The sequence below is a fragment of the Pan paniscus genome, chromosome 1 (genome assembly GCF_029289425.2).
Source record: "Pan paniscus chromosome 1, NHGRI_mPanPan1-v2.0_pri, whole genome shotgun sequence".
In the NCBI taxonomy this organism is placed as follows: Eukaryota; Metazoa; Chordata; class Mammalia; order Primates; family Hominidae; genus Pan; species Pan paniscus.
The window spans coordinates 118316799-118333578 of record NC_073249.2 but is presented as its reverse complement, the minus strand read 5'-3'; the positions used below and the strand labels follow the sequence as shown (position 1 = coordinate 118333578).

At 39.0% G+C, this 16780-nt stretch overlaps 1 protein-coding gene across 6 annotated transcripts in view; it reads right to left on the bottom strand.

Moving 5' to 3' along the window:
* Nucleotides 1-204: 204 nt before the first annotated feature.
* Nucleotides 205-16780, bottom strand: part of WDR47 (WD repeat domain 47) — a 72537-nt gene continuing 55961 nt past the window's right edge. For all 6 annotated transcript variants that reach the window (XM_034932661.3, XM_055115145.2, XM_003808335.6 and 3 more), the window contains 6 exons: nt 16552-16709; nt 13309-13478; nt 12634-12804; nt 11758-11889; nt 4539-4757; nt 205-1566 (listed from right to left, as the gene is read on the bottom strand). In XM_034932661.3, coding sequence (XP_034788552.1) covers nt 1424-1566; nt 4539-4757; nt 11758-11889; nt 12634-12804; nt 13309-13478; nt 16552-16709 — 993 coding nt within the window. In that variant the 3' untranslated portion in view covers nt 205-1423. The remainder of the gene's footprint in view (nt 1567-4538; nt 4758-11757; nt 11890-12633; nt 12805-13308; nt 13479-16551; nt 16710-16780) is intronic.

Below are 16780 nucleotides of genomic sequence, written 5' to 3'. Positions count from 1 at the left end.
GACAAAGCAAGACCCCATTTTTAGAAAAATTATTTTTTTGTTAATAAGTTATACAGTTGCCAAGGATTAAAAAGCAAATTAGTAGAAGAACTTTAGAAAGAAATCTAAGAAACTGATTATGGACTTCATCCACTGGACCTCACTTTCTCCAAGTAAACTGAAAAAATAACATTCTTTTGAAAGCCAAAGACTGAGGAACAGAAACAGTTTTAAATGTCAAGAGGTCTTTATTGAAATAATAGCACAGTTACACTTCTAATACCCTTTCCACTTGTATACAACAGATGAAAAATGCTTGCTACATACAGTGCACAGACAGTTCAATAATGAGAACTAATACAACTGCATTTGAAATAAATAAAATAGCCTATTTAAATAATTTAAAGTAAAATTACTGTACAATATGAAAATAAAGATACATAAATGTTAGAATCTACAAAGCTGTAGAAATAAAATCATTATTCTGCATTACACAAAACAGTGCAAGAAAAAAATCCAAATAAGCTTTTGGAGTGCAAAGTTTAAATCTTCCATTTTAAATTATCATGCAGACATAGCATTTCAAGCCATGCTATGGTCTATGTCAAGGATTTTAATTTTTAAGGAGAAAAATGCCAGTACATTCACTGTACCATCAAGTGTTGCGTCACATAACTGCTGCTGCTCTGCTTCTACAGTTCAGTTTGGAAGGGAGGTATCCTGTTGCATTCAAAAAACTGAAGTTAACAAGTTTCTGAAGCAAACACATTTACCTTTTAGCCTGAAACAAAATTATATGACAAAATAATCATATCCCTGGGTTTAAGAAAAAAGGGCCTATACCATGTAGTAAACTAAGAAGCAGTTTTTCATTCATCTTTAAACTCCATAATGATCCTTAAGTGAAAGCAACCATGTAACTTTTGACTGACATATATTATGGAATTCTGACCTCTAGAAGACAAGTGATAATACAATATGGGATCGTGAGAAGAGCAAAAGTAATTCTGAACACCTGGGAAGTTTAATCTGGGAGGAACTTGGTTGCATTACATTTAATAATATAGTTGAAGTATAATTCCATTTCAATGCGCATATAAAACTGTTATTTAGGCAAAGACCAAGGAATGCATTGAATACTAAACCGTAAACACATTGTCCATCCTGACTTGGAGTGCACACCAACAACTGAAGAGCTCTTCTGCAGACTTTGGCAACGAGACTACATATAGCAGGTCACAGCAGCACGAGCTCACATGGAAGACTGAAAGCACTGCGGAATAACACCACCCAACACCTCCTATCAGTGGGATACATGGTAATAAGGGGCCTCTTCGTGCTAAACCACTTTCCTGGACACTATGTTCTTCAGATTTGTAATTTTCACAACTCAGTAGTCTTAAGTCTCTGTGCTTTTGCTGCATAGACTGACATGCGGTGTGCTCTACCCATTGTAAGTCCAGAGGGTGACAGTTCTATCTGCAGAGGATGACAGGAAGGAAAGATCCTGGGTGTGCCATCTGCACTGAATCACTTTGTCCTTGTGCTCCCCCACCACCATGATAGGAAGCTGCTTGGTGAGGTCCCCTAAATTACAAAAGAGATGTTGATTTACAATGCAAAATAAGTATATGTATAGATTGTATAGAATTCCTGTTACTTTAAGACATTACAGTATAAAAAATCTTAAACTACATTAATATAATACATTGAAAGGTTTATACAGGGATAAATTACTAACTACCTAATTATGCTATTAGTATTTGCTAACATATACCCATACAGCAACATTTGACAAGTTGCCTCTCTCTCTCTCTCGGAAATTCTCTCAACTTGATTTCTCCCTGATTTCAGTGCCACTTCATCTTTTGCTAGTTTCCCTTTTCTTCTTGACGTAAAGCTTGGTGAATCCCAGGAGTCAACCCTCAGATTTCTTCTGTTCTCTCTGTACCTAACTTCCTAAAAAATTTCATCTAGCAACATGGCCATTTATATATTTACAATTCATACATATTTTATCTCCAATCTTGGTTCTCATCTGAGCTCCAGACTAGTATCCAAATAGTCATTCAATATCTCACTTGATTGTCTGATAGTCATCCTAATTTAAACTTGTCTAAAACCAAACTCTTGGTTTTCTTGCCTAAACCTGTTCCTCCCCTTACCTGCCTCCCTTATCTCAATGGCACCATCTGGTTGCTCATGACAAAAACCTAGGAATCGTCATTGATTCCTTTTCCCCTCACTTCCCAAAGCTGATCCAAACAAAATATATCTCAAATTTAGTCATTTCTTACTACCTCCACCTCCACCACCCTAGTCCAAGCCACCATCATCTCACCTGAACTATTCCAACAGCCTCCTCACTGACATTTATATTTCTACTCTTGCCCCCTTACAATCTACTCTCCCTACAGAACCCCAAATTCTCTAAAAATATAATTCAGCTCCTATCCCTTCCATTTAAAATCTTCCAAAGGCTTCACATTATACTTTTTAAAATGCTTATAGCCCACCAACTATAATAAATGTACCACTGTGGAAGGGGATACTGATAATGGGGGAGGCAGGCTATGCATGTGTGAGTCAGGAGTATATGGGAAATCTCCGTATCTCTCAATTTTGCTGTTAACCTATAACTGCTATTAAAAATAAAGCCCTTAAAAAAAATGTCTATAGGCCGGGCGCGGTGGCTCACGCCTGTAATCCCAGCACTTTGGGAGGCCAAGGCAGGCAGATCACGAGGTCAGGAGATCAAGACCATCGAGATCAAGGCTAACATGGTGAAACTCTGTCTCTACTAAAAATACAAAAAATTAGCCAGGTGTGGTGGCAGGCGCCTGTAGTTCCAGCTACTTGGGAGGCTGAGGCAGGAGAATGGCATGAACTGGGAGGTGGAGCTTGCAGTGAGCCGACATTGCACCACTGCGCTCCAGCCTGGGTGACAGAGCGAGACTCTGTCTCAGAAAAAAAAAAAAAAAAAAAAAAAAGTCTATAAAACCCTGCCTCTGATTTATTCTTCTGTCTCTCTCTTAGTTCACTAAGTTCCAGCCACATTGGCTTCCTGTAGTGTCATGAACGTGCTAAGCTGGTTCCTACTTCAGCATCTTTATACTTGCTGTGCTCTTCTCCTAGGATCCTGGCCTGGCTTGTTCCTCCTCATCATTCTGGTCTCTATGCAAATGGCATTTCCTTGGAGAGACCTACTCCAATTATCCTATTTAAAATAGCCTTCCCCCTGCAGTGAGCCAAGATGCACCACTGCACTCCAGCCTGGGCAACAGAACAAGACTCTGTCTCAAAATAAATAAATAAATAGCCTTCCCCTATTCACCCTAGTCACTATCTCCCTACCATACTAATTTTTTAAACAGCACTAATACCTAAAATTACATTGTTTATTGGTTTACTTTTTATTGACCTCTAAAATATAAGCTCCATCAGGGAGGGAATTAACTGTCTTATTCTCATCTGTCAGTCCCTAATTGATATACAATAAATATTTGCTTGATGAATGTTTAAAACTAAAACTAGATACTAAGACCTAATTACAAATATTGTATGCTAATGATTTTTTAATGTAGAAGCTAATAACAGTACCCAAATCCATCATTTATCTCAGAATGAGTCACTATAAATAAATGTTGATTTTAAAAAATATCTTAAGCGGAGGCAGGAGGATCACTTGAGGCCTGGAATTCAAGACCAGCCTGGGCAACATGGCAAGATCCCATCTTTACAAAAAAATTTTTAAAATGTGCCATCCATGGTGGTGCACAGATGTAGTTCCAGCTGTTCGGAGGCTGAGGCAGAAGGATGGCTTGAACCCAGGAGGTCAAGGGTGTAGTGAGCAATAATCGTGCCACTGCATTCCAGCCTGGGTGAAAGAGTGAGATCCTGCCTCAAAAAAAAAAAAAATCAAAAACTAACAATAAGGTTGGGCATGATGGCTCACGCCTATAATCCCAGCACTCTGGGAGGCCAATGCAGGCAGATCGCTTGAGCTCAGAAGTTTGAGACCAGCCTGCGCAACATGGCAAAACTTTGTCTCTACAAAAGATACAAATATTAGCCAGGTGAGGTGGCATGCACCTGTAGTCCTAGCTACTTGCAGGGCTGAGGTGGGAGGATCACTTGAGCAGGGGAGATAAGAGGATACAGTGAGCTAAGATCACACCACTGCACTCCAGCCTGGGCGACAGAGCGAGACCCTGTCTCAAAAACAAAAACAGGCTGGGCATGGTGGCTCACGCCTGTAATCCCAGCACTTTGGGAGACGAAGGCGGATGGATCACTTGAGCCCAGGAGTTCGAGACTAGCCTGGGCAACATAGTGAGCCCCTGCCTCTATAAAAACAAAAACAAAACCTAACAATAAGACTATTCACTGCTTATTTAATAATTTGCTATTATATATCTTAATATAGTCTCAGAATCTGCTCAATAAATACTATAAAATAATTGAAAGTATTATATAATCAACCACATCACATTAACAAAAAAATAAAGGTCCCAAATAGAACAGGAAAGACTAAAAACAGAGAAGTCGATCTCAATCACCTTGTAGGTCTGTCACCTTTATTTTCATATCATAAGAGCCTGTTAGCAAGTAGTGAGCTCCAGGGGAGAATCGAACAGAACGAACATCACTGGAATGAGGATGATAACTTTGTACCATTCTTCCTCCTCTTATGTCATACAACATGCAGCTAGAATCTTCTTGACCTGTGGCTAAGAGACGACCACTGGGATCTACAGCTACAGATGCCACTGCACTGCCTGTAGTGGTAGGAATGAAAGTTTAAATACAGAAAATCAATATACCCAAATGGCAACACAGCTGATTATGTCCATTGAACCATATACTAAAGATTTAATGTAGTTTATCAATACTATTCAGCGATGAAAAAATCCAAATTAACAGTTAACCAATAAACAGTTGTGTCCTTTTAAGGCCCAAGGCCTAAACAAAATTTTGTAAGAAACGAGAAAGTTCATTTTTTGTCATTTGAGAGAACTGTGTGCAAGGGCATCACCTATAGTGCAATAGATGAGCCATGCTACAGAAACCACTTTTCTCAATCCAGTGTTTTCACTACTGAGTAAGTGTCTAGAAATGCTCCTATACCCAGCTAAGAGTGTAGTTAAAGAGACAAGAAATTCAGTAACAAAATGTATTTTAGGACAACAGTATAGGAAATGTACTAAAGCAACACATGATTACTGCCAATAGGAATTGTGAACAGAAAATAAGCTCTTGGGGGCATATATTCAGGGCAACTTGAATCCCTGTCTCCCAGAAATAAAATAAATAATTTTATTTTATAAACTGTTATAATTAATAATTATTTTGTTAATTAATTATACAGGCTGGGCGCAGTGGCTCATGCCTGTAATCCAGCACTTTGGGAGACCGAGGCAGGTGGCTCACAAGGTCAGGAGATCGAGACCAGCCTGGCCAACATGGTGAAACCCCATCTCTACTAAAAATACAAAAGTTAGCCGAACGGAGTGGCACATGCCTGTAATCCCAGCTACTCACGATGCTGAGGCAGGAGAATCGCTTCAACCTGGGAGGCGGAGGTTGCAGTGAGCTGAGATTGCGCCACTGCACTCCAACCTGGGCGACAGAGCGAGACTCCATCTCAAAAAATAATAATAAATTTTTTTGAGACAGAGTGAGACCCTGTCTCAAAAAAATAAATTAAAAAAAAAAAAAGAAGTTTGAATAATACTGCTCTAGACCAAAGTGGTCTAGGAAGACTTCATAAAAAAATGGGACACAAGTTAGACCTTGAAAAACAATAAACAGCATAAATAAGAGTATGTATGTATGTATACACAGGCGAACACGTACATTTGTATGTAATAAAGAATAATCTTTTCTTGAAATACTGAAAGAGAAGAGGGCTATTACGATCAGGAAGAATTACATGAGAAAAGGTTTAGAGGAAAAGTATAAAACAGCTTACAGGAAGGTAGATCAGTTTGGCTGGAGATAAAAGTTAACTTGAAAGGCAGCTTGAAACTGAAATGCAAAAGGTAGGTTAGGGCCAGGCCGTCAAGCACCTAAATCTCAAACTGCAGAGTTTTGAACTTGTCTCTGTAAACAGTAAAGCATCATTGTAGGTTTCTAAGCAAGAGAATTACATGATTCGAGCAGTACTTTGAGTAATCTAAGTGAAAATGTGTATCAAATTAAAGTGGAAAGATTGTAGAACAAAAGAGGCCACTAGAAGACAAGAAAGATTTCAGGAACAAAACCTGAATAAACAGTCAACAGTCTTGGAAATTAACTGCCTGAGTGGGGCAGTTAATTAAAATAAAGCAAAAATGAGTCCCAGATTTCAGATCTAGTTGCATGAGAAAATAAGAGAACCATTATCAAAACTAGGGAAGAGGAAAAAAAAAAAACAGTAAGGAAGGTGGGAAGAATAACTGATTTAGAGGAGAAATACAGTTTAGTTTTACACGTACAAAGTTTATAGTGTCAACAAAAATCTTCATTCGTTTACTCAAAAAAGTTATTAAATCATTACTCCCTTAGGCCAGGCACTATGGTAGGTGCTAAACCTCTTCTGAAAATAAAACAGGTATCATTGCTGCCTTGATGAAACTTAAAATCTATTGGAGGAGGTAAGCACTAAACAAGTAAACAATTACATAATTTTAAATAGTGATAAGAGTTCAGTAATAGAAAATAATGGCGAGGTCCCAATTAGGTAAGTCAAAGAAGGCCTCTCTGGCTAGGTGGCATTGAAGTTAAGACCTAAAGACACGAAGGACCTAGGCATGAGAAGACAAGAGGAGGAACATTTCCAACTAAGGAAACAGCATATGGCTTTACTGGACATGGGAGGAGCTTGGCACGTTCCAGGAATTGAAAAGAAAAAAGTAAGTGATCTGAGGTGAGACTAGAAGGGTAAAAATGCCAAATCAAGCAGGCTCCTGTAGGTCGTGATAACAAGTGTGTACTTTAAGATTTAAAGTCACTGAAGGTGTGAGGTGACCAGGCTTATTTTTTCAAAAGCATACTTTGACTGCTACGTGGATTGCAGACTAAAGGGAGCACAAGTGAAAGTGTACGGTAAGGAAGCTATTGCTGTGGTTCAGTTGAGAGATGATGGTGGTTTATGCTATTTATCCTAGAGTGGTAGCAATAAACAGGAAAATAGGTAACTGGGTTTTTTTCTTTTTTTTGAGACAGAGTCTCACTCTGTCGCCCAGGCTGGAGTGCAGTGGCATGATCTTGGCTCACTACAACCTCCGCCTCCCAGGTTCAAGCGATTCTCCTGCCTCAGCCTCCCCAGTAGCTGGGATTACAGGCGCCCACCACCACGCCTAGCTAATTTTTTTTGTATTTTTAGTAAAGGCAGGGTTTCACCATGTTGGCCAGACTGGTCTCGAGCTCCTGACCTCAGGAAATCCACCCACCTCGGCCTCCCGAAGTGCTGGAATTACAGGTATGAGCCACCACACCCGGCCAGGTGCAACTCCTGGAATATTTAACTTTTAGATCATGTAGCTGAGGCATAAAGTTGTTATATACCATGTTTGGTATAAGTTTGTCTTACTGTTTCTCTACTAAGAACTCTTTTTAAGGCCAGGCGCAGTGGCTCACGCCTATAATCCCAGCACTTTGGGAGGCCAATGCGGGCAGATCACCTGAGGTCAGAAGTTCGAGACCAGCCTGGCTAATAAGGTGAAACCTCGCCTCCACTAAAAATACAAAAATGAGCTGGGCGTGGTGGTGCCTGGCTGAGGCATGAAAATCGCTTGAACCCAGGAGGCAGAGGTTGCAGTGAGCTGAGATTACACCATGGCACTCCAGCCTGGGCGACAAAGTAAGACTCTCAAAAACAAAAACAAGCTGGGCATGGTGGCACGCACCTGTAGTCCTAGCTACTTGGGAGGCTGAGGCAGGAGAATCACTTGAACCTGGGAGACGGAAGTTGCAGTGAGCAGAGATTGCACCACTGCACTCCAGTCTGGGTGACAAAAGCAAAACTCTCTCTCAAAAAAAAAAAAAAAGAACTCTTTTTAAATGTGGCTTGTTATTGTAGCACTTTTTACACTGAAACTATACTTGAACAGTTCCAAGCTGTATATACTGTATGAAGCTTGTCCTCTGAATGCATTTTAATTTCTACATGAAATTTCATATCTTACAGTGTCCCGTAAATAAAGATTAAAGTCCATCCTTTAATTAAAAAAAAAAAAAAAGGCCAGGCACGGTGGCTCACACCTGTAATCCCAGCACTCTGGAAGGCCGAGGCAGGCGGATCACGAGGTCAGGAGATCGAGACCATCCTGGCTAACATGGTGAAACCCCGTCTCTACTAAAAAATATACAAAAAAATTAGCTGGGCATGGTAGCAGGCGCCTGTAGTCCCAGCTACTCAGGAGGCTGAGGCAGGAGAATGGCGTGAACCCGGGAGGCGGAGCTTGCAGTGAGCCGAGATTGCGCCACTGCACTCCAGCCTGGGCAACCTGGGTGACAGAGCGAGACTCCGTCTCAAAAGCAAAAAAAAAAAAAGAATTTTATGAGCCTAGCACACAGAATAGGTTTCAGCTAGAGATAAAAATATAAGTCTTTCGTATATGAGTTACACTTAAAGCCGGGGAAATGGATGCAATCATCTAAAGAAAGAAGAGACTAAAGTCCTGAGCCCTAGGGAATGCCAGAATTTAGAATTTGAGCAAAGAGAAAGAGCCAGCAAAGGAATAATTACCCAGAAAGGTAAGAGAATAGCAGAAAGCCCAAAAGAAAAGTGGAAGAAGTCAACTGTGTTGCATGACACTGAGAGCTGAAGCAAAATTAGGATATAAAAGTGATTTGACAACCAGAAGTTTGTTGGTGATCTTGAAAAAGACAGCATTTGTTATAATGGTTGCAGCAGGAACCACATTAGAATAAGTTAAAGACTGAGGGTAAGGAAATGGCTAACGATATATATAGGCAAGACTTTTGAGATATCTGAGTAAAAAAGGAAGCAAAAATTGAGGGTAAGAACTGGAAGGGGGATAAGGAGATCAAGAGATGAATTTTTGGCATTGCCAATTCTATAAAATGTTTGTATGTGCATGATAGAGAAGCAGAGGAGGAGAGATACAGTAAGAGGAAGACATTAATGTTATCAGAGAGAGGAGACGACCAAAAACTAGAAGTCTCTGAAATGGAGAAAAGTGGCCTGAAAATAATGTAGAAAGCTAGAGTTTAAAAATAAATTAGTGGTAAGTGTATAGAAACTACACAAATAAACAAACAAACAAACACAATTATTAACCCCAAGGAAAATATACACAGGAAAAAAAATAAGCCATGAATGGCATCGTCCTGGTTAAAATAATGTAAACAATGACTAACTGAGCTAACCAAAATTGATATATCAAAAAGATGCAGAGGGGCTGGGCAGGGTGGTGTGTGCCTATGGTCCCAGCCACTCGGGAAGCTAAGGCGGGAGGATGGCTTGAACCTGGAAGTCAAAACTGCAGTGAGCCATGACTGCGACACTGCATTCCAGACTAGGTGACAGAACAAGACCCTGTCTCAGAACAAAACAAAACAAAAAAACAAAACAAAAGAAAAGATGCAGAGAGAGGAAAAATATATGTGAATGTGGGATGATGGGAGTTGGAAAGGCACATGAAAAAGTTAAATCTTAATCTATGGTAGGAAGTCAATAAATCCTAAAGATAAGAAAATAAATAAATACGAATATTTCCCTTATTCACATACAAATTCTTCCTCTCTCCACATCTTTTCAATATAGTTATATCAGTTTTGGTTAGATCAGTAGTCATTGTTTACATTATTTTAACCAGGGCAATGCTGTTTTTCTTAATAAGCCTTATTGAATTGCTTGATTTCTTAAACCAGGGGTCCCCAAGCCCCAGGCCACTGACTGATAGCAGTCTATGGCCTGTTAGGCACCGGGCCACACAGCACGAGGTGAGCGACAAGTGAGTGAGCATTACCACCTGCGCTCCGCCTCCTGTCAGATCAGTGGTGGCATTAGATGCTCACAGGAGCGGGAACCCTATTGTGAACTGCACATGTAAGGTATCTAGGTTGCGTGCTCCTTATGAGAATCTAATGCCTGATGATCTGCAGTGGTTTCATCCCTAAACCATCCCTACCCCTTCCCACCCCACCCATGGAAAAACTGTCTTCCACGAAACTGATTCCTGGTGGGTGCCAAAAAGGTTGTGGACTGCTGCCTTAAACTATGTCATATATTAATTTTGAAAATGATACAAACTAAATTTTAACAAATCAATGATCATGGATTCAAATGTGCTGTAAAACATCATATCTGGTTTGAATCAAAGTGCAGAAAAAAGTCCATGAAACTCAAAAGAATAAACAAGGCATTAAAAAAAAAACACCAAAAATTTAGAATACAAGGCAGACTTTTTCACTTGGAATAGTACCATAGAATTCTCTTCTAATTCTGCTATTAAAAACTACAAAGGACCAGGCGTGGTAGCTCACACCTGTAATCCCAGCACTTTGGGAGGTGGAGGCAGGTAGATCACCTGAGGTCAGGAGTTTGAGACCAGCCTGGCCAATATGGTGAAACCCAATCTCTACTAAAAATACCAAAATTAGCCGGGTATGGTGGTGGGCGCCTGTAGTTCCAGCTACTCAGGAGGCTGAGACAGGACAATCACCTGAACCTGGGAGGCAAAGGTTGCAGTAATCCAAGATTGTGCCACTGCACTCCAGCCTGGGTGACAGAGGGAGATTCTGTCTCAACAACAACAACAACAAAAAAACTACAAAGGCAGAAAAGGTACTTCAGAATAAAGTAAGGATAAAGGCAGAATACTGTGTCACTCTTAGATACCATGCTTAAAAGGTGGTATAATGCAGCCAGGAGTGGTGGCTCATGCCTGTAATCCCAGCACTGTGGGAGGCTGAGGCAAGCAGATCATGAGGATAGGAGATCAAGACCATCCTGGCTAACATGGTGAAACCCTGTCTCTACTAAAAAATGCAAAAAATTAGCTGGGCATGGTGGCGGGCTCCTGTAGTCCCAGCTACTCGGGAGGCTGAGGCAGGAGAATGGCGTGAACCCGGGAGGCAGAGCTTGCAGTGAGCCAAGATCACGCCACTGCACTCCAGCCTGGGCGACAGTGTGAGATTCCATCTCAAAAAAAAAAAAAAAAAACCAAAAAGGTGGTACAATGCAAAGAACAGTACATGGAACAATCCAAGACATCCTGTTAAGTTTAGAAAGAGAAATTTGTAATGCATGCTACCATTTGTGTGTGTGTGTGTGTGTGTGTGTGTGTGTGTGTGTGTGTGTATTTGTGTTCACAGGAGAAGGGAGGTTAGGGTACATACAAACTTTCTGGTTACATATTTATAGAATATTTCTGGAAGAATAAATAAGAAATTGGTCCTTTAGTGAAAGAGAGACCAAGAAATAGGAATGGAAAGAAAATAGTACACTCTTTTGTTCAATTTCACTTTTTGCCATGTGCATGCATTTTAAAAAATGTTTCTAAAGGTCTGAGTTCTAAAATGGCCCTGCTAACAGACAATCTGGGACATTATATTTAATCTCCCTGGGCCTTGGTTCCCTAAGCTGAATATTATTTTTACAAATAAGGTAACAAATGCAAGTATTTTGAAAGAACTGAAAGTAACTAATAAAATATCAAGTATTTATTTCACAATTTTTTCTATTTTTTATATTGCAGGGGAGAGGAAGTAGGCTAGTCTAATTTACAAAGTTTTTTTCCCATATATATCATTTAAAGAAAAACCTACCAGTTCCATGAAATGTTGTGCCAACAACACGAACACAACTTGGTACTCGAAGATCCCAAAATCTAACAGTCTTATCTTGGGAACCAGATGCAATCATCCAGCCACTCCAGGTATAAAGTGCTAAAATATGCCCTATAAAAGATCATATACTCAATTATTAAGGTGGGAGAGTATCTTTCCATAACATATTCAAAGCTAAGCACTCTAGAGTTGGGCAAGGTGGCTCATGCCTATAATCCCAGCTACTCAGGAGGCTGAGGCAGGAGGACTGCTGGAGCCCAGGAGTTCGAGGCTGCAGTGAGCTATGATCAAGCCACTGCATTCCAGCCTGGGCAACAGTGCAAGACCCTGTCTCTGAAAAAAAAGAAAAAGCTAAGTACTCCTTATTTACAGGGCAAGTGGTGGTCTGGTTAGTCAAATATACTATGTGATAGAGATTTTTCACATTTATCAAATAAATTGACAATTTTAAAAATAAAATAAAACTCAGTAAAATGCACAACATCAAAACCATACTAGGCCAGGCATGGTGGCTCATGCCTGTAATCCCAACATTTTGGGAGGCTGAGACAGGATGATTGCTTGAGCCCAGGAGTTCAAGACCAGTCTGGGCAACATAGTGAGACGCCATATCTACAAAAAAATTTTAAACTATCCAAGCATGGTAGCACGTGCCTATAGTCCCAGCTACTCAGGAGGCTGGGTGGGAGGATCACTTGACCTCAGGAGGTTGAGGCCGCAGTGAGCTGTGATTGTGCCACTGCACTCTGGACAGTAAGAGCAAGACCCTGTCTCTTAGAAAAGAAAATGCAGAGAGGAAAAAAAAGCACAGATTGAACAAAAAGAAAAACAGCACTTGAAACTGATATTACATACCAGTATGTCCACTCAAAGCATGGAGGCCCTGTCCTCTTTGACAATCGGTTGTATAAATGTTACAATCTCCTGCTCCAGCACTTATTAAAATAGCTCCTCCGCTTTCTGGGCCTTCCATAAATGCCAAGTCTCTAATTGTTCCATCATGCATACTAAATTCCAGATCTGGTCCTGAAACAGTAGTAAGAATTAAAAAAAAAAAAAATGCTGCTCAACTTACTGTGATAACTTGAGATTGCTAAACTACCTCAAAACTGGTCAAGAATAATGGTTTAGAAATATGGTTTGTATTTTCATTTAGGGATTGGTATTATAAGCAGTTTCACTTTACTGAGCAAAGAATTTTATCAAAATAGCTATTACCACAGGGTTATCTTGTCTCTTATCCCAAAGAAAAAGAAGACAGGTGATCTCTAGAAAACATCTGGTAGCTATTTAAAGGCTATTTTTCTAATAATAATTTTATAAAACTCAAACACCACCTAGACACCTGTAAGAATTTACTAAGAAAGAGTAATACCTCACGAATGTAACTAAACAATTAGAATTATTTAAAAAATTATTCTTTAAGATTATATTCTTGGATTTCATTAAAGACAATACAGAAATACAACATGGAGAAAACATAACGTATACACTGGTAAGCTAGCTACTGCTTACATACTTGGGCCCTACCTGTTGCGTTACAAGTCTCTGCATTGAAGGGCAGCACTTTGACGTATTTGTCATTTGATCCTGTTGCTAATAACTGCCCACAAGGACTCCAGGCCACACAGTAAATGGATCCTTTATGATGTTTATTCCTTTTAAAACGTACCACCGGCTGCTTAGGAGTCTCATGTGCACTGAAAAGAAAAATTACAGAAATATATTTCAATTTCTTGCTTGCTACAATCAGTTATGAGGTTCCATATTATAGTTGTTCTTGAAGGAAGGAGAAAAAGCGTGTCAGACAACAGCTTATTAATAGTTTTCAAAATCATAGAAGAAATAAAATTAGCAGCATACTTAAAACCCAAAAAGTAAAATTATAAACCAAATCATACTAAACTCTCATTTCAGATGACAAAGGAAACAGGATATACGACTTAAAAAAAAAAATCTCCATTTCTCATATTTTTCATGGATTTTAAACTCAGAAACAAAAAAAATTAAAAAAGCTAACAATGCTTCCAAATTTAAAAAAAATGCAATAAGCATGTAATAAACATATAATAAACACATAATAAACATGTAATAAACATATAATGTGAGCAATGTGCAAGAGTTCTGTCCAGAGTTTAAAATCTGGTACAGGTAGATATTGTCATGAGACTACCCATATACAGTAAGGCAAGTATAAGTTGTTATATAGTCCAGTATAAAGCACTGGGCCTTAAAGGATAAGGCAAATTTTTACAGAAAAATAAGAAGGCAGGAGAACCACTTTAGTGACAATAAAATATAGTAGGGAAAGTACTGGCTGAGCATGCAGCAATGGAAAGAGTCTGTGGGGCTAGCAGTGAAAAGCATGAGGTATTTAGTAGAGTGAGCAGGAGTGATGTGGTGGGTGAGGCACTGCAGGCTCAGCTGTGGAGGGTTCTAAATGCCATGCTCCTCAAGAGTTTGTCCTTTAATGACAGTCAAACATTGGCTTAGTGGGGTAACAGCATTTTATCTACACTTTGAAACACGAACTAATATGACACTAAAGATTTCTAAATCAGGTATAATGATAAAATCAAGTCTATGTAAGAAAATGTACATGTTTCTGGAGATTCATCCTGAAGGATGAAAGGGTTAAATATCTAAGATTTAAATACTTTAGCAAATGAACAAAAAAAGATGAATGAAGCAAATGTGACAAAAATCTTGATAACTATTGCATTTCAGCATACTAGTCTACTTTTGAGTCTTTGAAAATGTTCATAATTAAGAAATGTTTAAAAAACAAACAAGAAGACTGACAAATCTCTAATACCTAAAACGTGTTTAATATTGATCTAGGCAGGGTGTGATGGCTCAGGCCTGTAATCCCAGCACTTTGGGAGGCCGAGGAGGGCGGATCAAGAGGTCAGGAAATCAAGACCATCCTGGCCAACATGGTGAAACCCCGTCGCTACTAAAAATACAAAAATCAGCTAGGCATGGTGGCGCATGCCTGTAGTCCCAGCTACTCAGGAGGCTGAAGCAGGAGAATCACTTGAACCCAGGAGGTGGAGGTTACAGTGAGCTGAGGTCGTGCCAGTGCACTCCAGCCTGGCGACAGAGTGAGACTCTGTCTCAAAACAAAAACAAAAAAAAAACCAAAAAACTGATCTAGAGAACAGACCAGATAAAAAGATTTTCTTTTCAGCTGCACAACCAATTATCACCAAGTCCCACCGATTCCTTCCTTAAATGGATTATACCTCTCAAATCCACCCACTTTGCTCCACCTCCACTGACATCACATTACCATCAAATACAAACAGCTTCCTCCCTCTCTCCCAGTGTCTCCTCTTATTGCCATCCAATCACAGGCAGAGTGATCATCTCAAAATACATTTACACTTGATCTGCTACTTTCAGCGGTGTCCCACTGCACTCAGCATGAAATATAAAATGGCTAGAAAGCTCTGCCTAATTTAGTTCATGTCTATCTCTGCGGCCTTATCAAACTCAAGCTCATAATTTTCCAACCAATCTGAATTTATTTCAGTTCCTAAAAAAAGCCAAGCTCTTTCTCACCTCACGTTCCCTCTATATTATTCTCTTCTCCCTTCTCTTTACATAGCTAGGTTCTACTCCTCCTTAGATCTCAACTTTAGTGCCTCTTCCTCAAAGAAGTCTTTCTCTGACTCGCCAGTTTGCACCCTACTCCATCCCCATTTTATTCTCACAGCACGTTGTAATCTTTCTTCATAACATTTACCAAAATGTATATTTGTGTTCATTTGCATTATATCCATCTTCCCCACTAAACAAGAAGTTCCATGAAGCCAATAAACATGTTTGTTTTACGCACAACTATAGTACCTAGCACATAGGAGCCCAAAATATATATTTGCTAAATAAATGTATTTATTTTCAAATCAGTTTCTTCACAGCCTATGAAACATCTGTGTCTGCATAAGAAATACAAAAGATGAGAAACAGTTACCTTAAGTTCAAGTTAACCCTAAACATATAAGTCTTTGGTTCTACCTCCATAATTATTGCTATTTCTCACTCCCTTATAGAGAATTTTGCCATTCTTTCTTAAGTATTTCGACTTAAATAATGCAGTAAGCACCAGTAAATTATAATACTATCAATTAACATGGGCCTTATTATATTCCCTTTCCCAATCATTAAATGCTACCACAGTCCAAAAGCCTAAATTATTGGTTTCAGACATAGAGATAGCAAAAAAAAAAAAAAAAAAAAAAGCAAATAAATGAAAAATCCCACCCCTGTTTCTCAAACTAGGGTTATAATTAAAAAGTCTTAAGAAGTGTAAAAGAGTAAGAGTTATATGTAAATTACATACATAATTTATAAATAGGTGTGTATGAATAGGAAAAAACACAGTATACGTAGGGTTCAGTACCAGCCAAGGTTTCAGGAATCCACTGGGGTTCTTAAATGTATCCCTTGCAAATAAGGGGGGTCTACTATATAAAGACTTTTCAGATAAAAAACAAAATACAAAAGCCATGGAAATAAAGAAGTCTAAAGCCATAAATGAGCAATGTTGTAATCAAAAACATTTTATGAAAAAATTATGAAGTTAATGACTTAAGTATATTTCCTAAGCACTGAAAGTAAAAACAGTTATTTTATAACAGAAAATAAAGTTTAATCGAAGGAAAGAAAGTAAGATTTGAAACACTACTGAATGGCAATTCTGAAAAAGGAACCTATACAGCTAAATTAAAAACTAAGGTAAGAATGGCAGCACAAATCATTGATCCTTACCTTGGATCAATTACATCTGGATAGGCACATACTCTCAGAGTTTTTGAATTTGAACCAACAGCATATAAACCTCCAGCTGGATGAAAAGCCACTGCTCTAACAGCTTGTGTGTCTTCTAGGATATTAATACAAACAAACTGCTTTTTTGATTTGTCATCCTATGGAAAGAATGAATATTAAAGTCATCCTATTAAAAAAATGAATTTGAAAGAATTCATCTTTCTCCCAT